Source organism: Miscanthus floridulus, chromosome 5, assembly GCF_019320115.1.
Source record: "Miscanthus floridulus cultivar M001 chromosome 5, ASM1932011v1, whole genome shotgun sequence".
Classification (NCBI taxonomy): Eukaryota; Viridiplantae; Streptophyta; class Magnoliopsida; order Poales; family Poaceae; genus Miscanthus; species Miscanthus floridulus.
Window position 1 is genome coordinate 125,638,417 of NC_089584.1, and position 25,514 is coordinate 125,663,930.

Below are 25,514 nucleotides of genomic sequence, written 5' to 3' on the forward strand. Positions count from 1 at the left end.
GTCATATAAGCTTGTCTAACACTTTTGTTCTTATTGCCTAAAGCTTATACGATCCAAGCATGTTAAAAACCTCATCTCTTTCACATACTCGATGTAGTATTGTCATCAATCACCAAAAAGGGGAAGATTGAAAGCATCTAGGCCCCTAGTTGGGTTTCGGTGATTAATGACAATATGTGATTACTGGGACTAATGTATGTTTTATAGAAATAATTAAGTTAGGTCATGATAATGGAGATCGATTGGGCAATCATGGTTGTCATGCCCCTACGATGGAAATCGTTTCAGTTTTCAAAGGATGGACGACAAGGTTAAGGATGAACTAGTTCTAAGTGTCGATTGGAGTTGGAGAGACACTTAGAGTAGTTTAGGACTTTATTTTTCCTTTAACCGTACTATTAAGGGGGGTATGAATGGGTAGCTTGACCTAGGTGAGTCTAGTGAGTTAGGTATGGTGCACACTTGTTAAAACTAGCACTAGGTAGCTCCACAATAGCCCTTTGATTCAATGGAGCAAACCTCATTCACATATATTCGAGAGTTGGAAGTGAATGGAGGGTCAAATACTAACCGAACGCTAGCTCCGGGGTGACCGACGCTGGTTCATAGTCCAGTCAGTTCATTTGACCAAGGTGAAAGTGTCTAGAAGTAACCGGACGCTGCGAAGTCATGTCACCGGACGCTGAAGGCCAGCGTCCGGTCGACTCTAGTAAGGTCTCAAAGAGGGAGAATACTGACTGGATGCTGCTTAGCAAGTGACCAGACTCTGGAGGTCCAGCGTTCGGTCGACATCAGTAAGGTTCCAGAGAGGGAAAATCGTGACCGGACGTGTCCGGTTAGTGCTGACCGGACACTGCCAGCGTCCGGTCACACTGTAAACACTGGAGTTCGGGGTATACTGATCGGGGCATCCGATCAACTTGACCAGAGCGTTCGGTCACCCCACAGAAGCACATAACGGTTTGTTTTTCAGCCCATGTTATAAATAGAACCTCCACTCGTATGTGGGGGTACTTTTGCTCATTCCAATAGCTGAGAAACACCTTAGAGAGTGCTAAGAAGAGCAAGGTCCTAGTGAGGTGATTGAGATTTGAGAATCCCAAAGAGAGCCCTCATGAGTGAAGATCAAGAGTAGCAAACTGTGCATCCACCTTCTCATTAGGCTTGTCATGGTCAAGTGAGAGTTCGTGCTTGTTACTCTTGGTGATCGCCATCACCTAGACGGCTTGGTGGTGATTGAGAGTTCGGTGATCACCCGGCGGAGCTTGTGGGTGACCCAACTCATGTTGTGAGCGGTTATGGGTGATTCACCGTGATAGAGTGTCGAATAATCAACCCGTAGAGAGCACTTAATCCTTGTGCGGATCAAGGGGGAGCTACACCCTTGCGCGGGTGCTCCAACGAGGACTAGTGGGGAGTGGCGACTCTCCGATACCTTGGCAAAACATCGCCGCGTTCCTTCCTCTCTATTTACTTTGAGCATTTACTTCAAGCAATTCAATTCGTGTCTTTACATTCTTAGAATTACCATGCTAGAGTAGGATTGGAACTTAGGTTGCAAGTCTTTTGTGTGGTAGAACAATTAGGAACACTTTCTAGGCACAAGGGGTTAATTGGGCTAATCATAGAATTTAATTATTGCGAAGAAATTTAGAATTAGCCCAATTCACCCCCCTCTTGGGCATCTTGGTCCTTTCAGTGCCGCCGTCTGCCCAGACGACACCCCCGGTTGCCCCATCACTGACATGTCCGCTAATGCGGATGATGGCTCTGGCTGTGCTGTCTTCGCCTATGGCATCACGGTTGTGCCTGGCCACATCGCGCCTGCCATGGGCACCCTAGATGTGCTTTCGGTCACCTGCCCTCCCATAGAAGCGGCTGATGGCTACGCCTCCCTGGTCGACCCTGTGGTCACCCCGGTCACGCTCTTGCCAGCCTCGGACGCGGTGCTAGACGAGTCCTGGTGCACCCACCGAAGGGCGAGAGTCTTCTTCGGCACCAGCTTCAGGAGGGTCCCGTGGCCCCCACTGCTGCGGAAGGCACGACGGTTAGTTCGTGGTAAAAAATTCATCAAAAAACAAAAGAACAAAAAAAATTCTCAGCTTACCTTGACGTCGTCGGGCGCCAACATTTCGAGGTCGGCCCGCCCGACCCCGGCTGTGACTCCTCATCACGCTGCCATTTTGAGCCCTCTCTTTGCTTAGGAGGCTCAGACGAGGCAGAGCCACCAGCTCCCCTCGGCTCCGAGGGCGCCGTAGAAGGCCTGGATGGAGCAGGGCAACTTGCTCCAATCGTCTTCGGGGGTGAGTCCTCCCCTCTTGCTCTAGGAGATGCCATGGGAATGGCCCCACCTATGGTGAAGGTAGGTCCTTGTCCACGCTGGCCAGATCGTCCCACAGGATGGGCAACCTAGAGCTATCGCCCCCTTCCTCTTCTTCTTCCTCCTCCTCAACTTCCTCCTCTGACAAGCCTTGGCATTGCTTCCCCTACTACAGCTTTGCCCACTCCCTTGCCCACCGTTTCTTTTCCTTGTCATCCTTCTCCTTCTTCTTCTACTCATCTACGGCACGGTTCATTGCCCTCACAGCCGCATGCTCCGGCAGCGGCGTGACTGAGGCCTGAAAGACCAAACTGCCAGCAGCTCGATGAAGCCCAGCTCTAGCCGCATCGTGGGATGTCTTGGGATCAAGAACATGGCGTCAGACTCATCTCACTGTTGCAAAGTGGCCCCTGAGTGAGCACCGTCCCACTAAGTTCAATGATGGGACCATCCTAAACAACGGGAGGGCATGTGCCATCAGCGGTGCCACCCTTCTCACCTGATATGCTCCAATGATGTCGGCCTCACGAAGGTCATGGCTCCTTAGCAACACGACAGCCTCAAGGATGTTGCACATCCTCCTCTTCTCCTTGTTGGGTGGCCCCCACAGCCACATCGGCGGCGCCCTTGATCAAGTGCCCGGTGAAGTCTAGCAAGGGGGCGACGGGGTTGTTCTTCAAGTAGAACCACTATGCATGCCACCCCTTGTTGGATCTAAACAACTGGTAGGGCATGTACTCGGTCGCCCGCTGCCCCCGAAGGTGGATGCCCATGTATCCTATCGACACTGGGATCTCCTAGCTCTGTCCTTCTGCCTGTGCAGGGAGATAGCAAAGAAGTACCTCCACAACTCGAAGTGTGGCTCGATCCCTAGGTACCCCTCATACATCATGATGAAGGCCACGATGTGTTGGATCCCATTGGGATGGAGGTGTTGCAGCTCGACCTGGTAGTGGTGCAGCGGCCCCTAGAAGAACAGATGAGGAGGGATCCCAAGCCCACGCTCGTGGAAGGGCTCGAAGCAGATGATGTAACCATCGGGCTACATTGGCACCTCCTCGTGGCCTAGAACCAGCCACCCCATCACGTCAGTCCTCCAGTGAAGAAGACCATGCTTAACGAGGCCTTCCATGCATGTGTGGGTGACGTCGGAGCAGTACCATGACTCCATGGAAAGAAGAGACAGAGGAGCGAGGATTTTTTGGTGATGGTGGAGAAGCGAAAGCTACGGATCTGGGGCGCTAGCGACGGACTAGCAGAGGTAGCAGATCTAAACGACGGTGGCGGAAAGGTAGAGAAGGCAAGATGATAGTTTGGCTCACCAAAACATAAATGGGGAGCCCGCTATTTATAAGGTGGGGGTGAGATGAGAGGCCAACCGTCCACCTAGATCGACATGCCCGACACACCACGCCACTTTGCCTCTCTAGGAATCATGCACACGCCACCCTCGGCTGCTCCTCGAAGGGCATGCTGGACAGCGATTTGCCCCCTTGATGGGCTGAAAACCACCGCATGTAAGTAGGGATACAGAGTTAAAAATGCTCCCACGGCCCATTAAGGCCTAGGAGTTCGAAGGTTAGCCCACCGATGGGTTCACAACCACTCCAGGGCACCTTTAGAGTGAGGGATGTAGCGGGATGGGCCTACTAGCGGCCAATACCTAGGCACATGAGCACCATGGGCATCCTGCCCATGTTCGAATCTTGACAGAGCACGGTCCATGGTTTTTCCTCGAAGAAAGGAAACGAGCCCCCAGCACCGATCGAACGGACCCGAGAACTATATGGACTGGCCATCAGGAATCTAGAGTCAGTCACTAGCTGACCCATACTGGACCCCCATGAACGGGAAGCTAGGGCCCCACTCAAACTTGCCCGTTAACAGCTCATCGAGCACCATAGTTCGTCTATCGAGGAAAATATGGCACGGCTCAGCTCCTTCATTTTATCAAAAACGCTTGAGGGAGGACGACCTTAAGACGAGCTGACCCCTCGACTAGACCCTTGCTGCGTGTGGGGGCTCAAGAGTTGGACTCACAAGGAGATCGAATACACGATCGCATAACAATGGCGGATCAGTCGGATCCTAGAGAGGAATCATAATCAAGAGAGATCTTCTCTGATCCCCCGAATCACGTAGCTACATGCTCCCAACGAGTCCGAACACAAGGAATCTCGACCATGCCAAGACATACCACGGCCCATAAAGGGAGATCAAGATCCCCAGAATCCTTCCATCCAAAAAAGCCTTCGAAGGAGTATCCTACTCCTCCACAGCCTCAGGGGCTACTGTCGGGTACCAGTATCAGGGATACCCGGAAGAAGGAAGCTAATGGCCGCAAACGCTAACTCCCTCAGATGGTCAAGAGCGTATCTTGGTCTCGCCCGACCTCGAGAGCACGGGCTCCGTCTTGCCCGACCTCTAGGATAGAGGATCTGGGTCACCCGACCCCAAGGGCGCGGGCTCCGTCTCGCCTGACCCCTCGGGCGAGAGCCCCGTCACATCTGACCCCGAGGACGCGGGCTCTGCCTCACTCGATCCCGAGAGCATGGGCTCCATCTCACCTGATCTTGAGGGCATGGGCGCGGGCTTTGTCTCGCCCGACCCCCAAGGACGTGGGCTCCCCCTCGCCCGACGGAGGTCCTTATCGTCCCCCAACCACTATGGGTCTGAAAGTTTGAGTCCAGGGTCAAACTTCTGACGCCAGAAGGGGAGCAGGTGTGCCTTGACCTATGGCCACGACGGTCCATGTCTGAGGACGCACGTCGCTAGCAGCAGCGGGCGTGCCGGCGTTGTACTACCTACTCCTCGTACAGCCTCAGGCGGAAACATCAATGCGCCATACCGTCCGCTGGGAAGGGATAGAGCACCATGACTGGCTGATGACGCCCGTGTACAGCTGTCAGTGATGAACAGGGCTGCGACGTGGAGCCACCCCGTCGTCATCTACAGGGCCGGCGGGACCCACATAAAGGAGATAGAAAACGTTGCAATCCTAGAAGCCTTCCTCTCCTCGTCTCTTTCTCTCTCTCTCTCCGATGTAACCTGCATCTTCCCCTTCATTTATAAAAGGTGAAGCAGGGCACCCCATGGAGGGGGCAATTCCAACACACATCTAACACGTCTGAGCAGCAAAAGGCTTAGACACCCAATAGTAGATAGAGAGCTCAATCAGACTCACTCTTTTCACCAGAGACTTAGGACCTTCTCCCTCTCTTGCCTTTTTGTAACCCCTACTACAAACCAAGTGTCGGTAACACGAGCAACAACAGACTAGACTGTAGGGACATTTCGCCCGAACTAGTATAAATCCATAGAGTAAATTGCATGGTCGGTCCTTAAAGTATTGGGCTGATTTCGTCTAGGGTCTCCAAACTATGAAATCGCACTATTGACTCCCCAATCTACTTAATTCGGTCCTTGTAGGCCCTAAATAGCCTAGGCGGTGTCAAGCAGTCGACGTGGTTGTCGACGTACGCACGATCTCATCTTGGGCTACTCCGCTCACATGTTCCGTCTCCATCGTCTCAACCGCGTAGATACTCCTGCTCTTCCGGCTACTCCACCACAGAACCTGCCACGCTCTGGGCCCTCTTTGACATCGCCGGCCGCTACATCGTGTCTCTGGGCCACGCAACAGCAACTTTCGCCGAGGCCCATAGCCGCACGGAGCCCAATGTCATCGACGCTGTCCTCGTGCTCGAGGACCACGCACTCGGCGGCTTCCCCGGCGCATCCGACCCTATGCGGTCGTTGCTCTGTTCCAGCGCGCTCGCGGAGCTCGCCTAGTTCGTCGCCGCGGTGAGGAAGGTCCCGTTCGTGAAGCCCCTGCCAAGGAGGGATCCAGGCTGTGGCTCCAGCGACGGGTGGGAGAGCTTCACGGCGGCAGGGAGGGAGTCGCCGCTGAGGCACGTTCCACAGTGGCTGCCCTGCTTCCCTGAGGGGTGGGAGGAACAGTTGCGAGTTCGCTGCTAGGAGGAGAGGAGAAGGAGAGGAGCATGTGCTAGCACCGCTTGGTGAGGCTGGTCAGGTACCTAGGCGCCTAGAACAGGAATAACGGCCGCTCGCCGGTGCAGATGTTCTTGCTCATGTGTCCCCCCTATAGGTGGTTGTCCTCGAATGGGATCTTCCCCATCAGTAGCTCGAAGCAGACCATCCCAAAATTGTACACGTCTGCCTTCTCCATGCACTTGGCCGCCTCCTACTCTAGCCGGGGCATACCAGATGCAAGGGTTTGAGGCGGTGACAGCGGCATTGATGGCGTTTGTTGCTTTCGCCGATGCCCTAGGGCTGGGCCTAGGGTTGGCGGTGGCCACGGTCGCCGCGGACTGCCCGAACCCGACGACCTTGACGTGGAGGGGCGCGTCGCCGTGCCGCGTCCTGACGAGCACGTTGGATAGGGTTTAGGTCACCGTGGTAGATCTTCCTTGAGTGTAGGTACTCCATGTCACGCGCGATCTGCAGCATCATGTCGATGATGACGGCGAGCGGGAAGGGCACCGGCCCCTTGGCACTGTTCACCTCCTTGATGTGGCTAGCTAGGTCCTTGGTCATGAGCTGGTCCATGACGAGGAAGAACTCGCGCTTGTCCTCGTCGTGGAAGTAGTATCGGCAGTGCGCCACGTTCGGGTGTGCCACGGAGGTGAGCAGCGCGGCCTCGGCGCCCACGGCGTCGGCGCCGACGAAGTGCTTCACCACGAAGGCCTCCCCCATCCACTGCACCTCCTTGAGGTTGCCCACCAGGCGCCTCCGGACGTGGAAGTCGCCCTGCAGGAGCACGGACGCCGGGTGCACCTTCCCGCGCGGCGCGGTCAGGAGGTCGGCCAGCCGGTGCTCGCTCCGCGTCAGCGGCTCCGGCGAGCCCTGGGCTCCTCCGTTCGTCAAGGTACTGCGATAGGAGCCACCGGTCCTCCTTCCACGCCACGTCCATTCTGGCGGCGAGCTCACGCGTCGCCAGGTACCGCGCGCCGAGCCTTTGCCGGAACAGCCTCGGCTCTAGCATGTCCCTGTCGTAGTCCTTGGCGAACAGCAGCTGCCGCCGGGCGAGCTCGTCCGGGTCGGACCTCGTGACCTCCGAGACAAGCTCGACGGCCTCTAGCACCACGGCGACGCTCCAGAGCAGGCTGTGCATGTGCTCCTCCACGCAGTCGGCGCCGTGCGTGGCCGCGGCGGCGTGCGCCCACCAGCTGTCCCACGGCTCCACGCAGTGGCGGACGTGCCCGAGGTCCGTCCGAGAGAAAGAAAGGAGTGAGGTGGAGAAGATGAGATCATGCGTACGTGGACAGCCACGTCGACGGCTTGACACCACCTGAGCTGTTTAGGACCTACATGGACTGAATTAAGCAGATTGGGGAGTCCAAACGTGCGATTTCATAGTTTTGGGACCTAGACGAAATCAGTCCAATACTTTAAGGACCGGACGTGCAATTTACTAAAATCCTTATATCCTCCTAGTACAACCATCCAGATCAGACGCGTAAACTAGAAATTTACGAGCCGATGATTCAAAACACCGACGGTAAGGAAATGCAAGACATCAGCATGAAGAGGAGGAATATTTGGGGGGGGGGGGGGGGGGGGAGAGAGAAAAAGAACAACGAACGAGTAAGAAGTGGTCTCGCCTAGCCCACTAGACAGCCAAACTATTGGAGTATAGAGAACAGAAGTTGAAGAGTAAGGATCATTGAATTGGCTCATGGAATTGCTCTTTAAGAAAACTGTCGTGGGTGATTCCTTTTCATTGCAGTATAGTACTAGGTTAGCTTTTTAACTGTCAAAAAATTACAGGAGATCTCTTAGTCACTCCATAAAACAATCTCTTCTTGCAAATCCTTTTAGATTTACTTCACAGGCTATGACTAAAACCTGACAGCAGGAAAGAATGTACAGGCCAAGCATGTTGAGAGGGCGGGCGTTCATCGGGATGCTGCGGCCTTCTCCATGTAGGTGTCCAGCATCTTGTTCTGCACTCTGCCGATGAACCTGACGCAGATGGGCGGCGTGACGTCGTACCTGGCGAGCAGCGCGTAGGGAATGGAGAAGAGCCCGTCCCCGCATATGAGCCCAGATGCAAACACCGGCGCAAACACCTGCGCGTCCTCCCTGTCCGTCCTGTTCCACATGTACAGGATCAAGCTCCCCACGCACATGTCGATGGAGACGGCCGGGACCAGCAAGAACGAGACAGCCATGCCGGTGACGCTCGGGATGTAATGCTGCGCAGGCCACTTGTTGTGCGTGGCCAGCTCCCGGACCGCACTCACGGCCAGCGCCAGCGCGAACAAGGCGACGCTGATGGCGAGGCAGTGTTCGGGCAGCTCGTGGTCCCCGGCTCCCAGCACGGCGATGGCGCGGTACACCTTGGCCATGGGCGCCTCGTACACCGCCTTCTTGCCGTTGGACTCGTAGAAGTGGTGGAACACGGTGAAGACGAGCGGGTTGACGACGCAGCCCATCGCCGTGCCGATGACCTGGCTCAGGAGCGTGGCCCGCGGCGAGGTGAGGGTGAGGTACCCTGTCTTGAAGTCGGACATGAAGTCGGAGGCGGTGGACACGACGGCCGACACGACGCCGCAGATGACGAGGCTCCCCACGATGCCGCCGTTCCTGGCCCCGATCCACGACGCGAACAGCAGGATCACCAGCTTGTTGTACTGCGCCGAGAAGTTGGTCTCGGCGACGCCCGTGCCGTAGGCGTTGCAGAAGGCCAGGAGCGGCGCGAACGCGTACGCGGCGGCGACGTGGTAGAAGCGCACCTGCCTGTAGATCAGCGGGATGGCGGCGGAGGAGAGCGCCGCCAGCACGACGTAGCCGCCGATGGCGAACGTGCTGGGTATGTGCTCCCGGAGGAACACCTGCGTCCTGCGGCGGTCGTCGAAGCTGAGGGCCGGCCGCGGCATGGAGTCCACGTTGGAGAAGGACCTGATCGTCTCAGCGGCTAGCTGGTGGTGGCGCATGGTGTGTATGGTCCTCAGCGAGATCACGATAAGCTGGAAGATGCCGTCGCCGAGAATCATAGCTATGGCGCCAAACACCTGTACTATCATGCAGTCAGTCAGAGCTAATCAATCAGTCATGCCTCTGGCTCCAGAGAGAGTGGCGGTTCTCACCTTGTAGCCGTTGAGGCCCTTTAGGCTGGTTTCCTGGAGACTGGCGTCGTACCAGATGCCTTTTTTGGTTTGGAGGTAGGGCCACATGATCCCCCAGGAGATGATGGAGCCGACGAGCATCGAGATGTTTATCAGGTAAGGGCTGATCATCCCCACACCAACGTAAGTTCCATTCATATTGATGTAGAATCTGCAGGCATCAGAAACAGTGCATCCGTGGATTGAATTGAAATGAAATGTGTGAATTCGTGGAGTCGATTTTCCGACTGACCCTTTACCCGTGTTTGTACGCGGTGAGCCCGAACGTCGGGAACGAAGTGAAGCCGCAGTTGGGTCCTCCGGTGTAGAACCACTGGAAGATGGACCAAAGCAAGCTCCCCAGGCACGACCGGACGACGAGCGACACCTGCCTCCTGTGATCAGCAGAAACGTATGCAGCAACATCTATCCCTCAGCTCCAAGAATTCGCCAAGAACGTCACCATCAGGCTACCAATTCATGTGCCATTGCCACTCACTTTGCCTGCATGACACCGTGGGGGCTGTGGAAGCTGTTGATGAGGTGCGCCGTGGCCGAGCCGCTCGGGAATGTCAGCCGGTGGCGGATGATCATGGTCTGTTCACCGGTGGGATCGGACGACGGAGGGACGTGACGTCAGGACGCGGTGATCTCGTCGTGTGATGGTTGGTGGTCGGTCAGAGCATACGTACCTTCCTCATGGGCACGATGACGAGGAGGCCGACGAAGCTGACGAGGAAGAAGAAGGCCATCGTCCGGCCGAGCGTCGGCTCGCTGATATTCGCGCCGGGGATGTTCGCGGTGCTCGTCTTCTCCGCCGTCTCCCGGTCCATCCCGAGAAGATACGACCCGAACCCGCCTGCAGATTACACGCAGCGCATCGACGATGTCACGCATGGCGACGCCAGCGACCGGGCAACGATGGCAATGCCGTTGCCGTGCATACACAGGAACGACTACGAGACGAGATCAGGAACGGGCAGCCAGATCGCTTACCGCTGTACGTCATGCTGGCGCAGGCGACGACGCAGGTCTGGACGACGGCGTTCTCCTGGCGGGTGAAGGGGCGGTGCGGCACGCCCATCTGACCGAGCAGGCCCGTCCACGCCTTGAGGAGGAAGAACCCCAGCAGGGCCGCGGAGATGTTGAGCGACGGGATGATCCCCGACGTGAACACCAGGTTCATCATGACGCCGCTGAGCGCCACGCCCAGCGCGAGGCTCGCCGCCAGGGCGCGCCCCGTCACTTGCTCCGGCCACGGCGGGATGGGCTTCACCTCGAACGCCCGCTCCGTCGACGGGCCCTCCCGCGGGTCGCCGACCGACTCCATCCTCCACCCTCGCGGCGGTGGCGCTGCCTCGCTCTCGGTGCGAGCCGGTGACGGATAATGTTCGACGGCCGTGCAGCTCGAGCGGACGATTGGAGACAACGAGAGGCAGATTGGTTGCGTCCTTTTGGCTTGTGCACTTACTATTATTATATCGTGCTAATGTTGTGTCAGAGATGTATAGCTCTCCTAAATGACATGGGTACTCTCGCCGCTAGTGCTCTGGAAGAGTAGTTCAACGAAACGGTAATCTCGCAGTTTCGCCATGCTTTTGTTTCTCCTATACATATACAACTAAAAAGAACAAAAATAAGATAATTTTTTGGTGCAGATTTTTTTTTGGGTCGCTCCTCCCTTTCCGGCGGTGCGATACCCCGCGCGATAGAAAAAAAATTGTCATCCCTGCGATCTCCATCTGCTTTGAAGGAAACAAATTGATCCCCTGAGGCCATATGCATGGAAGGAAACAATAATCATGTATGGAAGGAAACAATCATGCGGTGCCCCTTTCTCGCTCGGTCAGATATCTTTCATCTCCACGTAAATCGGATCATCGATCGACGCCAGGCCAACATCGACGCGCCCCTCCTGTCCTTCCCGTGGTGCGCTCTCGCGAATCCACATCACCCCGCAGAAGACGTCGGACACCACAACGCCCTGCTGCCGCCACACGCCAGGCACTCGTCGGCCGGACGCCGCGACGCCAATCCCACCCTCAGACGCCGCCGGAACGCCCCCTCCTCGTCCGACAGCCATGCCGTCGACGCCGACCACCGTCAGACGACTGCGAAGAGGCCCTCGATGATGCCGCGCTAACAGAAGGCGACTGCAACTGCTTTATCAGGTGCGGTTTATGATTTCATCTTATTCTGGATGATAACTTTTTTCCTTCAATTTCCTTACTCCGCCAATGATTTCATGATAATCATGAGAAACACTACTATAAGATGATCGCTGCATATTTGAGATTATGCAAATTTTATTTAATCATGTTCCTGTGTGAACGAAGGTGCTATTGGAACCTGCTCATATGACTGCATCCTACCTCTCCCTATCCTCACCAGTTGCTATTAAGATCTCCTCCGGTGTTGTCCTCCTCTACTGATGCCCTCTCCACCGGGGCGAGGTCCATAGGATCCAGCTGGCCACAAGGTTGCGGGAGTCACTGTGGTAGCGAGATCCATCAGCAACCATCCTGGTTCTGGTGTATTATTTGATTTATTTCTCGATACACTGCTACGAGGGACTGTACTATGCCGTGCGTTGCTGCAGATGGCTCCTGGTGTATTCTTGTTCGATCCTGCTGGACAAGAAGGCCTGAGTGGCGACAACTCAGGCGACGGAATTGGTCTACCATCGTGGAAGTTTAGGATCGACGCCGACTTGCTTGACGTAAGTGTAGCCGCCAATGCCCTTTTGTTTCAATTCTCAAACTAATAGTTGTTTGTTAGAGTTTAGCAAATTCAGTTCAGTTGTGCAATAAATTTAGTTTTTCACTATCATCAGTCATCAGATATTCATAATTCGAATCTAAATATAAATAGTATTAGGAGTCTGTATACTTGAAACAGTGTGCAATACATTTTCGTTCAGCATTGATACTCGTCAATCAAGGACTCCACAGCTGGTGGCGGTTGCGGAATAAGTGGTGGCACCAGCTCAGGTGCTCCCCGTGGATGCTAGGGTGAGCTGGATGGGCTGGAGAATCTGTATGTCAAGATGTCCATGCGCAGGGTCTCCGATAGCCAACTGTTTTTTACTATTATTGAATTGCATAAACTGTTTTTTTTTGCCAAAAAAATGAAGTTAAGACAATTAGTTGATTGGGATTATCATTTACTCTTTTTTTAAATAGTGGTCTTCATTTCGGAGCCCTTCATGCAGTTTAATAATGGCTGGGGAGCTAGGCATGCGAGAACTTACTCTTAATTGGGTTGCGAGCTAGGGATGTAGCACTTCAATGGACAGTACCTTTCTTTTTTTCAAAAAAAAGGAGGGCAAATGCTACTTATGGTCGAATCCATGTTCTTTTTGTTGTTTTGATTTGATGCCCACCGCCCACATGTTAACTTTCAGATGTGTTTGTAAAGAATCAAAAGGAGTTAGCCTAATGCCAATGTTTCTTGTCGTCTTTTTTGTTCTTTATATTTATATAAATTCTCACCAACAAGTACATGGCTAGGTAATGACCGTAATGCTGCATCCTTTAGCCAGTGTGCCTCCTTAAGATCTACTGACTGCTAGCTTATGCATATTGTCTTTTATTTGCGGGGTAGATAGCTGTACAGGAAACATTCAACAGTTATTTCCAAGCTATATCAGAGACTTTAATTCATGTCTTTTATTTGCATCGAAGAAAACTCATCCAAGGATGAGATTGTTGGCTTGACAGAAATGTTCAAAACATGTTATGAATTTTTAAAATACTATTGTTCTTCAAAGAATCTTATATCTTATACATTCATTTCCTTGTCTGGAGGTATATATTATTCAGATTTCCTTTGCTACTTGATCTGTGTAGTTCTTTTTCCTCTTAGAAAAGAAATCGTTGAACTTTATACTTGAGACACAATTGATCAGGCCTCATCAATGAAAGCCTTTTAACCAACAATAATTGATCCAGCAGAGGCACCTAAACCTTTAGTTACGCATACTGCAGTTTAAGTTTCTAACACTGAGAGAGAGAGGGAGGGAGGAGGGAACATAGTGCTATGCAAAGTGAAGTATAGCTAAACTGAATCGTCAACTTCACACAAGAAAATTAGAGCATGTTGATGGAACTTAAGCAACATTTGTGGCACTAAGAGTGGACACATCTAGATGTCAGTTGCAATCTGCATTTTCTATAATATTTGCAAATTTATGAAGGGTGGACCATCAGAACTTTTCACAGCTAATAAGCAGGGCTGGAGCTGGAACAGTAGTGGTAGTTGAAAAGTTTGGAACATCACAGGTCCTAATAGTCATAGATGATTGGACTAAATATGCTTGTTTGAGAACAAAAAAACAGAATCTCTAAATTATGGATTTTTTGTCTATTGGTGTAGTCTGTAGATTGTCTTTCCAAGCGACATGGGAAGAGATCTTCATTGATATGCACCAATCCAAGAGCACAATGTGAGATTTTTATGGAGTAATTCAACAGAATTCAACACAAGATTTTGCAATTTATTAGTTTCAATAGGATAATTATTTTTTTGTGTGTAAATGTTGTAGCTCCTTTCATATTATGATGCAATGGCTTCTGGTGCACCTTAGCTTGTTGAAGAATTTGTGTGGGAGAAAGCTGAAGCAACTGCAGTTAAGCCAAAGATATGTCTCAATAGCATGTAGAATGCCAAATGTACATTTTCTGCACAATTATCGTCGACATGCCAGGTTACCAGTTGTGCTACAGGTCACTACCACTACCAAAAACAGTCGCTTTTCCATGTGCCACGGGCACTCGGCAAAGCCCAAAAACACTCGGCAAAGGATTTGCCGAGTGTAACACTCGACAAATAGCACACGACATCTATAGTGTCGGTAAACGGCTGTTTGCCGAGTGTTTTCTATCGGGCACTCGGCAAAGACTTTGCCGAGAGCTGAAACCGACACTCGGCGAAAAAAAGTAACGTGACGAAGTGGAAACGGTTACAGCGCGTTTGCCGAGTGTCAAATCTCAGGCACTCGGCAAACCTTCTGTATTATGATCCTCGGATACCAAGGTAATGAATTTTGATTGTGGATCAAATGCTGTTAACTAGATTTTGTATATGCTTGGTAAAAGAATTGTTGGTGCAGTACAAAAGGCACAATCCAAATTATTCCATGGATTAACTAAACTTTAGTTAAATTTTTAGCAGATGCAGAGATAGTAAAATGAGAGTTTCTGTCTAATATTTTGGGGCTCTCTGCTGTCACTTAGAAAAAAAAACTATATTGTCTCATAGGACAAAAATATATTCTATGATAAAAAAAACTATGCATGTGCGTGTTCAATACTTAGGTGTACTATATGATGGAGTTAACATATCGGTTACAACAGTTCATATGGTATTGTCCATAATTTGGAGGGATATTAAATTTAGGCTAGGTGCATAGTAGGCCACCTAGCTTTATTCTTGTAACTTCTACCTCTTTATGTGTTAGTCTTTGCCAATGATATAATTTGTTCGCAAAGCTCAAGCAAGACAATTGGCAAAGATCAAGTAAGACGACTCAATGAGGTTGGCCCTTAATTTTAGTGTTTTCAGCATGTAGACCTAAAATTAAAAAGTGACTGCTCCTTGAGAACATCAGTGGTGCCAAATAAAAGATGTGCAGGTTATACATGGTGAGACTGGTGAACCTTCTACAATTTTCTAAACGAATATTTCCACTATTAGTATATAGGTCCATTTCCCCTACGTTTCTTCATGCTCCTATTAGCATATAATATGAAAGTATTGTTGTGTTCATCACGACGTCCAGTTGACTACTCCCATTAGCATATACTTCCTCTGCCCCAAAATATAAGTCGTTATGGGATACGTGCATGTCAATCTTTCTCAACTTTGACTAGGTTTATAAAAAATACGTGCAACATTTATATCTCCAAATAAGTTTATTATGAAAATATATTCAATGGTCTATGTAATGATACTAATATGTATTATAAATATTAATATTCTTTTATATATAATTGGTCGAAGTTAAAAAAAGTTGACTTCTCGGGAAGCGAGAATGAATTCTATTTTGAGATAGAGGGAGTATATGAAAGCAGTGTTAAAAATATTTTAACAATCAAGTTCATCTCTGTCTGATTGGTAAGCTTAGACATCATAATGACATAAAAAATTTTGACTCTCATGGACACCCTCATGGATCAGTGCAAAGCATCCCAATCCTATAGCATACAAATGGCAACCTTAAAGTTATAATATTTTCAAAGGGTGGACAATAAAGATCATCTTAGACGATCAGGCACTAGAGTATATACGTGCAGACACATAGGCATGGTGGTGCAAGTAAGCAGCCAGCAGGAGTCGAGAGCTAAGGGGTGTTTGGATCCCAGGACTAAACTTTAGTTCCTGTCACATTGAATTTTTAGATATCAATTAGGAGGACTAAACATGAGATAATTATAAAACTAATTACATAAGTTGTGGCTAATTCGCTTGCTAGCGCCGTGTACAGGATGGTATGGAGATGTGGTGGAACTTATTCGTGGATTTGTTGACGCACGAAAATAATGGATATCGAAAATCTTTTCCTGCCGGTATAAAAAATGATCTTAGCAGCATCACGGAAAGATCTACACAGTAGAGTTTGTGAGCCTGAGACGGCTCTATGTGACTGTGTAAATTTCACGAACTTAGCTTTTTGGATTAAATGTCACTTTAACGTCGGTCATATACTTTTACAGTATTATTATCTTATCGTGCGATCCGTGTGTTTTTAGTACAAAAGTTTACCTGTCCCGTAGCAACGCACAGGCACGAACCTATTTACATATATACTCGAACCTGTGTGTACATGATGATATGGAGATGCAGCGAAACTTATTCATGAATTTATTGACGTATGAAAAAAATAGATATCGTAGAATTCTTTCTTTTGAAACTAACTTGTTTTATTTCTCACTAACCTACATACCTAATCTATCGCCAAGAGGCAAGAACCTTTTATTTCTCACTAACCTAAATACCTGATACCATCGCGTGACACGAAATGGTACATTGAAATTGTAAAAGCCCTAAATACCTGATACCATCGCCTGACACGAAATGATACATGTAAACGCTAGTCATTTTTTCCGTTGTCACATATGACTCTCCAAAACAAGAATAGGATCAGAAATGAATAAATGATGCATGGTATGAGTCCGGCTGATTTGTTGCGCGAGAAAAATACTGTTTCGGCTGATTTGTTGGAGAGAAAAACACTATTCCAACTGCTTTATTGTGAGAGAAAAACACTGTTTTAACTGAAAAAACAAGCTAAAAAAGACGAATTATAAGAGAAGCGAACAGGTGAGAAGATATACTAGTTCTATAACGCAACACATTGATTTCCGTTCTTGTATAGGCAAGCCATGTGAGCTCGCTTACAGCAGTAGCAAAAACTGGGCAAACAGAAGACAAGCAGGCACAACTGCTATCTTCGTTGCCAATTGCCATAGGCCATCAACATTCAGTATATCAACAAGCCAGGAAATGTATATATATCGTGCACTTTATTCTTCTCGTACTGCTGTACACATGGATTTTCTAGGTAGTTGGCTGTCATGGAGTATTACACGCAGTCGCTGAGCCAACAAATTAGCCAACTGATCCCTCAAGTTTCAGGTTCATGAGTGCGTCCACCTCCTGTGCGAACTCATAGGGAAGATGCTCGAAAACAGATCTGCAGAATCCACCAATCATGGCGGCAACAGCCTTTTCATGATCTACCCCTCTTTGCTGGAAATAAAATAGCTGATCCTCTCCGATTTTGGAAGTGCTTGCCTCATGCTCAACACGGCCACTAGTGCAACCCACCTGTTATCAACAAAGTTTTGTCACATTGATAGAGGGCAGAAGGTGGAAAAAACTATGTTCAGAATGGACCCTGAATCCATGCTAGGATGAAATTCAAGGGCTAATGGTACTTAGAGGATGTCATGTTCTGAGTGTTTGGTTCATTAGAACGCTAGAGCGTAAACACCGCTAGCTTGCCAGTGACAAGACAACTTGTGTTTGCCATTAAATTACATATAATTACTCATGTATTGCAGATTCATAGGATATGAGAGAAAGAACACAGGCATCTTGTTCCATCTCCACGATGATTGAACCTTCCTTAGCACTAAACTTCAAAGTTCAAACCATGCATCTCAGTTGCAATTGCATTTTCCAAAAACCACATATTTTTATCACTTGCTTTTTTTAAGTGACATCAGAGAGATACTATAACTAAAATCTCACACTAAATCAACTGAATAGAGATTTGGCCATCAAATCTTGAAGTAGATGCCTTTGATGCTACTGACTAGGAACTCATGGCCATGTATTTCACTGCTAGGTAAGTACTAACTGAAAACCATATACTTCATGATTAAGTCATCAAGTATATCAAATCCTAACGATAGCTAAAAAGTCATCTATGAATATTTCCACACAAATCGTATTCATGAACCACCCAGCTGTATTACTTGCCGCAAAGGCGCAAACCATACTATGTCAAGGGCCTTGATGTCTAGGGTAGGAGGCCCTCGGCTACGGAGATTGTAACGGCGGTCCGTCGTCTTCTCCGGCGAGGTTATACCCCTCTTCCGCAGGCTTAGATGAAAGACGAGAGAGATTAGGGATAATAATCTTTCTTCCTTTTGACCGTCTGGATACAAGACTCAAATAGCCCTCAGGCTGAACTAACCATGCCTACAATTAAGGAATAAATAAGGAAACTAATCTCTTCTTTCTAATCTTAGCCACTCACGGTGGCTTCCCCAGCCTGCGCGCTGGGCGCGCTCTGTGGCCCGGCGCACGTCACGCGTGCGACGGCGTCTCGCGTACGTGCGTCCCCACATGACATCTCTCCCCTCCTCGGAAGACAGCTCGTCCTCGAGCTGGAAGTCTGGGTACTTGGCGGTGAAAGCGTCGGCGTCTTCCCAGGTTGCCGAAGCCGGGGACTCGCCCTTCCACTGGATCAGCAGCTGGCGCACCCCGCGAGCGAGGCGCATCTTGACCGCGCGTTCGGGCTCAGGAACCACCGCACCATGGTGAACAGCAGGCAGGGCCGGTGGAGCATCCGGCGGCGAACCATGGAACTTCTTGAGGAGGCCGATGTGGAAGACGTCGTGCAGACGAGCTCGGGGTGGCAGGGCGAGGCGAACCGCGACGTCGTTGAGGAGCTCGGTGACGCGGTAGAGGCCGTAGAAGTGTGGCCGCAGCTTGCCGGTGACGGTCTGTGGCAGGGAGGACGCCGCACGCTGTCGTAGGCGTAGAAGTGCCCAGTCCCCCACCTGATACGATACATGGCGATGTGCCTTGTCATAGTGGCGCTTTTGGACCGCCTGTGCTTGCTGAAGTCGGGCGCGGATGTCAGCGAGGAATTCATCCCGCTCTTCCAAGGTCTTGGCGACGGTGGCCACCCTGGTGTCTCCGGGCTCATATGACCGGATGGATGGAGGATCACGGCCGTAGACGACGCGGAACGGCGTGTCCTGCAGTGACGTTTGGTAGGCGGTGTTGAAGACGTACTCCGCCCACGGAAGCCACTGGAGCCACTGCCGCGGCCGGTCTCCGGTGAGACATCGCAGGTACATGATGATGACGCGGTTGGCCGACTCGGACTGCCCATCGGACTGGGGGTGAAAGGCCGTCGTCATGTGCAACTTGGTGCCAACCAGCCGCATCAGCTCACGCCAGAAGTTGGAGGTGAAGATCGTGTCCCTGTCCGACACGATGGACTGTGGCACGCCATGGAGGCGGACGATATCGGCGAAGAAAGCCTGGGCGACGGACTCCGCGGAGTACGGGTGGGACAGAGGGATGAAGTGGCAGTACTTGCTGAACCTGTCCACCACCGTCAAGATGACCGACTTGCCCCGGACACGCGGCAGCGCCTCAACAAAGTCTAGGGCGATGTCAGTCCAGACCCCGTGCGGCACGGGCAGCGGTAGAAGGAGGCCGGCCGGATGTAGATGCTCCGACTTGTAGCGCTGGCACGTAGGACATGCCCTCACCCAATCCTGCACGAGCTGTTTCATGTTAGGAAAATGAAAATCCCGCCGCATCCGGTGCAGCGTGCGCTGGACGCCTTCGTGTCCCTCCGCATGGACCGCCGCCAGTAGCTCTGGTAACAAGGGCGAGGCCGGGGGAATGTACAACCACCCACTGTACTGTATGAGCCCATCCACCACTGCCCACGGCAGAGCTCTGGAGCCCGCAGCGAGCTCTTCATGCATGGCGACGAGGGCCGGGTCAGTAGCTTGTGCTTGGCGGAGCCTATCAACGAAGTCGAAACGTGGGGCCGAGAGCGCCAGGATGGTGCCCTCCGCCGGCGTGTCCCGACGCGACAGCGCGTCCGCCACGGCATTGGCCTGGCCCGGCTTGTACTCGACGGCGAAGTCGAAACCGAGAAGCTTCCCCACCCAGTGATGTTGAGGGATCGTCGCGAGCCTCTGATCGAGCAGGTACTTGAGGTTGTAGTGATCCGTCTTGACGACGAAGCGGCGCCCCCACAGGTACGGTCGCCAGTGCCGTACCGCGTGCACGAGGCCGATCAGCTCTCGCTCGTACACCGCGAGCGCGCGATGTCGGGGCGCCACCGGCCGGCTAAAAAGGCCACAGGGTGGCTGTCCTGGACCAGCACCACCCCGAAGCCGTGAGACGATGCGTCGCACTCGACGATGAAGGGCTTGGAGAAATCCGGCATGGCGAGTACCGGGGCGGTGGTGACCGCAGCCTTGAGCGCGTCGAATGCCGCCGAGGCCTCCCCTGACCAAGAGAACCCATCTTTCTTGAGGGCAGTGAGGGGTGTTGCGACGGTGCCGTAGTTGTGCACAAACTTGCGGTAGCAGCCCGCTAAGCCGAGGAAACCACAGACCGCGCGGGCCGAGCGCGGCGTCGACCACTCCCGCACCGCCTGCACCTTGGCCGGGTCCATGGTGACGCCCGCCTCGGAAATGACGTGGCGAAGGTACGCGACGGACGCGCTAGCGAAGGCGCACTTGGCGCGCTTGAGGAAGAGCTGGTGCCGCTGAAGCTCGCTGAGGACGGCGCGGATGTGGCGTAGGTGATCCGCCCAAGTCTTGTTGTAGATTAGTATATCATCAAAAAACACAAGAACGAAACGACGAAGGAACGGGCGGAGTACGTCGTTCATCAGCGCCTGGAACGTTGCCGGGGCGTTGCACAGCCCGAACGGCATGATGAGGAACTCGTAGAGGCCGTCGTGGGTTCGGAAAGCGGTCTTGTGGACGTCGGCCGGCCGCATCCGCACCTGATGGTACCCTGGAGCGGAGATCGAGCTTGGTGAAGAAACGCGCCCCGTGGAGCTCATCAAGCAGCTCGTCGACGACGGGGATCGGGAACGCGTCCTTGACCGTAAGCGCGTTGAGGGCGCGGTAGTCGACGCAGAAACGCCACGATCCGTCCGACTTCTTGACGAGGAGGACCGGTGACGAGAACGCGGAGTCGCTGCGACGGACGATGCCTTGCGATCATGGCGGCGCATTGCCGCTCCAATTCGTCCTTGTGGGCCGCCGGGTAACGATAGGGGCGAACGGCCACGGGCAGCGCACCCGGCTTGAGGACAATGCAGTGGTCCCGGGCGCGCTGTGGAGGTAGGCCGGAGGGCTCGGCGAAAACCCCTTCGAAGGATGCCAGCAAGTTGTCGAGGAAATCCGTCGATGCTGCTGTGGCGGCGATAGTCGGTGCCGGGCGCGCCGCCACGTCGGACCAGCACACCTCCTTGCCCTGGCGCGAAAACGACATGGTGCGCGCCGTGAAGTCCCACGTGATCGGCCCCAGGGTAACCATCCACTGGGTTCCCAGGACGAGATCGTATCCCGCCAACGGCATGACGAAGAGGTCCACGTGGAACGCCTCCCCATCGATGGTGAGCGGCGCCTGCCGCAGGACGCCCGGGCACTGGATCTTCTCGCCATTGGCCACTGTGGCGGTGAGGCGTGGCTTGGACTGGATGGGCAGGTTGGTGCGGCGCGCCGCCTCCTCGGCGATGAAGTTGTGGGTGGAGCCGGTGTCGAGGAGGGCAGTGAGGGTCATCGCGCCCAAAGTCACCCGGACCTGCATGGTGTTGCAGAGCTGCACGCCGGCGACCGCCTGCAAAGAGAAGACCTGGGGCCTCTTCCTGGTCCCCGTCCAATGCGGCGTCTTCGGCGTCGGTGAGCGTCACGCCGTCGATGTAGAAGATGCGGCGGCAGACCCGGTTATGGCCACGCGAGTACTTTTCGTCGCAATTGTAGCACAGCCCAAGGCGGCGACGTTCCGCCTGCTCCTCCAGAGAGAGACGTTTCACCGGTTTGGTCTCCATCTTGGCGGCGGCTGCGCCCGCTGGTGGTGGTGCAGGGAGCGCGGGGCACTGAGGAGGTGCTGGAAGCAGGCCGCGGGGCGCTGACCGGGCGGGAGCCGGTGCCGGCTTGTCGAGCTCCATCAACTCCACTTGGCGGGCCAGACTCATGGCGGCCGCGAGCGACTGCGGGTTGTGAATCCGCACCGTGTGGCTCAGCGGAGGCAGGAGGCCCCCCGTGAAGAGCTGGACGCGCTGGGCTTCCTCCAATGGACCGGCGCGTGGCAGGAGCGCCTGGAACCGGTTCTGGTACTCCTCCACGTAGCCCGTGCGTCGGCACTCGGCGAGCTCGTAGAGCGGCGCGGAGCGCAGGGGCGGCCCGAAACGCAGGTGGAGGAGATCCTTGAAGCGGCTCCACCGGGGGGTACCCTCATCCTCCTGGAGTTGGATGTACCACAATTGGGCGACGTCCTCCAGATTGTACGAGGCCATCCAAACCTTCTCCTCCTTCATGATGCGCTGCTGATGGAAGTAAGATTCACAGCGGTTGACAAAGATCAGCGGATCGGTCAGTGCCATCATAGCGGGGAAAATCCATCTTCTGAAATCTCGGAGGGCGATCGTTGTGGTGCTGGCCGTCAGCACTACCGCCCGGGCCAGACGATGAAGAGGATTTCTCCTTGTCCTTCTGCAACGTCGCGACAGTCGGACTGCAGGGAGGCGATCGTGCCGGTGAGGCTCTCGATCATCTTGGCGATGTCGGCGTTGGAGGGCTCCGCCATGGGCGATGTGACGAAGCTGGCTGATGGTGGAGATGGTGGACTCGTTGGTGGCGCGGCGGCTGTGGGGAAAGCGGCGGCGGCAGATGGGTCGGCGGAGCAGGAAGAAGAGGATCGGCGTGACCGTGATACCAGGTTGTCAAGGGCCTTGATGTCTAGGGTAGGAGGCCCTCGGCTACGGAGATTGTAGCCGCGGTCCGTCGTCTTCTCCGGCGAGGTTATGCCCCTCTTCCGCAGCCTTAGATGAAAGACGAGAGAGATTAGGGATAATAATCTTTCTTCCTTTTGACCGTCTGGATACAAGACTCAAATAGCCCTCAGGCTGAACGAACCATGCCTACAATTAAGGAATAAATAAGGAAACTAATCTCTTCTTTCTAATCTTAGCCACTCACGGTGGCTTCCCCAGCCGCGCGCTGGGCGCGCTCTGTGGCCTGGCGCACATCACGCACGCGACGGCGTCTCGCGTACGTGCGTCCCCACATGACATACTACAACAGCACACAATTACAATCCTTGATTTTCAAGAGTCATATCAAAGTTTGCACTATGTCTACCTAAAAGAAAGAATCTGGAGTTACGAAGGCAATATGATTTAAGTTACAAACATCAAAATAAATATATCCTAATTATATAGCATTTATAATATACCATCAATTTTCCTATTAAATTTAACATCAAAGCAATGTTTACGTTTCTCCATCAACAAATGCAAACATTTCTAGCTTTCCCTTCTTTCCTTACTGCCGCAAACTTATAAGGCTAGATCAACAGTTTGCTAGTAGGTAAAGGACCATCTTAGAAGACAGAAGCATTAACATGGTAAATATGTGTCAACATAATCCTTGTAGAAATATAATTAAATTCAATTTAGTTCATGCTAAGGTGATTATACAGTACCTTCGAATTAATCAAATCATCAGATTTTATTCCTAAGTGCCAATTTTAAGCCGAGTCTATATGCTTCATAACATGTGCATGGAAGGTAATTATTTACACGTAGAATAACAGAGCACTGAAAGCTTGTCATATCAGTCTAGACACTGTAATTGAACCTTACATGTCAAACCGTGCAGAAGGGAAGAGTCAATTACCTGAATGGTGGGGTAGGTGTTCGCAGCCGCATTATCCCCAATCAGCAATGAGTCACACTGTGAAGAGTTATAAGCATTCTCCGCACTGGAGTTCATCAGGACCAAGCCACGGTAGCAATTCCTGGACTTCCCTGCAGAGATGCCCTTGGATATAATGCGGCTGCGTGAATTCTTCCCCTTGTGGATCATTTTCGTCCCTGTGTCTGCTTGCTGGCAATCCTTTGTAAGCGCAACCGAGTAGAACTCTCCAACACTGTCATCCCCGATGAGCTCAACGCTTGGGTACTTCCATGTAATAGCAGATCCTGTCTCAACCTGTGTCCATGAAATCTTCGAACCCCGCCCTTTGCACCGTCCCCTCTTTGTCACAAAGTTATAAATGCCTCCTTTGCCCTCCTCATCACCAGAGTACCAGTTCTGCACCGTGGAGTACTTAATCTCTGCCCCCTCCTCACATACAAGCTCCACAACCGCAGCATGGAGCTGATTCGAGTCATATGCCGGTGCAGTACAGCCTTCCAAATAGCTAACCGTGCTTCTCTCATCGGTCACAATCAGAGTCCTCTCAAACTGGCCAGTCTCCTTGTCGTTGATCCTGAAGTAGGTCGAGATTTCCATGGGGCAGACCGTGTCCTTGGGCACGTAGCAGAAGGATCCGTCGCTGAACACCGCTGAATTGAGGGCGGCGTAGTAGTTGTCGCCCGGTGGTACGACGCTGCCGAGGTAGCGCCTGACAAGGTCCGGGTACTCGCGGATGGCCTCGGAGATAGAGCAGAAGATGACGCCCTTGGCCATGAGCGCCTCGCGGTGGGTGGTGGCGATGGAGGTGGAGTCGATGACGGCGTCGACGGCGACATTGGTGAGGCGTTTCTGCTCGGTGAGCGGGATGCCGAGGCGGTCGAAGGTCTTGAGCAGCTCCGGGTCGACCTCGTCGAGGCTATTGAGCTTGGGCTTGGTTTTGGGCGCGGAGTAGTAGCAGATAGACTGCAGGTCCACGGGCGCGTACTCGTTGTCGCTCCAGGTGGGCTCGACCATGGTGAGGAAGCGGCGGTAGGCGGCGAGGCGGAAGTCCAGCATCCACGCCGGCTCCGCCTTGAGCTCCGAGATGCGGCGGACGGTGGCCTCCGACAGCCCCTTGGGGATGGAGAAGGACTCGAAGTCGGAGACGAACCCGTACTTGTACTCCCTCTTCAGAAGCTTCTGCAGCGCGTCCGCCTCATCCTCCGCCGCGGCGGCCTGGGACGACGACGGGGACGGCTTCTGCGGGCCCGTCTGTACGGCCACCACCGAGAGGCGGCCGCGCCGGCGCACGTTGGCGCGGCGTCCGGAGACATAGGACGCGTGCCCTACCCCAAGCTTGGAGGTGAGGGCGCACGGCGAGAAGAGCGAGGTTGAGGCGGAGGCCGAGGCGGCCATGGTGCGGCGGCCGGGGCGGAGCGAAAGCGAATTGGGGATGGGGAGAGAGGCTGAGACCGAGACCGGGGCAACCGGGGATTGTTGAGTGGGTGGAGCCGTGGAACTGGTGCACGATGCCCGCACGCGTGTAGGGGGCGCGTGGGAGGCCGGCGTTGGTGGGCGCGGTTCGGGCAGGGCTACGCGGGTGAGGGAGGGGGTCGTGTGGCGGCCGAGAGGCAGAGCACGGCACTGGTGGATGTGGTTCGCGACGCGTGGCGGTATCCAGATAATCTCATAGAGATTTGGGGGGCGAACTCGGCCAATTCTGCTCACCGGCTCACCGCAAACGCGGCGGCGAAAGCGCCTTTCTCTTCGTTTGGCCGTGGCACGTAAACGATCGTAAATTTTATTTTTAGCTGGAACAATATTTTTTTCTCTCATATAAATCAGTCAGCAACCAACAACAATACGAACCCGTCGTCCGAACAGCCTGTT

At 52.9% G+C, this 25,514-nt stretch overlaps 1 protein-coding gene and 1 pseudogene across 1 annotated transcript; both read right to left on the reverse strand.

The window, feature by feature from the left end:
* Window positions 1–6,326: 6,326 nt before the first annotated feature.
* On the reverse strand, window positions 6,327–10,869 carry LOC136453465 (probable metal-nicotianamine transporter YSL18; annotated as a pseudogene).
* Window positions 10,870–16,769: 5,900 nt separating this feature from the next.
* Window positions 16,770–25,111, reverse strand: LOC136450676 (uncharacterized). The gene is made up of 2 exons (XM_066451236.1): window positions 23,625–25,111; window positions 16,770–17,277 (listed from the first exon to the last, which is right to left on the reverse strand). The coding sequence occupies exons 1-2, from the start codon at window positions 25,038–25,040 to the stop codon at window positions 17,059–17,061; spliced, it is 1,635 nt and encodes a 544-aa protein (XP_066307333.1). The 5' UTR covers window positions 25,041–25,111; the 3' UTR covers window positions 16,770–17,058.
* Between the last annotated feature and the right edge of the window lie 403 nt (window positions 25,112–25,514).

Bases quoted from the DNA above. Each gene is read 5' to 3' on its own strand.
- LOC136450676 (XM_066451236.1), bottom strand. From the start codon at position 25,040: ATGGCCGCCTCGGCCTCCGCCTCAACCTCGCTCTTCTCGCCGTGCGCC. The intron at 17,278-23,624 runs GTAATTGACTCT...TGTTGATAACAG, and splicing joins ACACCTACCCCACCATTCAG to GTGGGTTGCACTAGTGGCCG.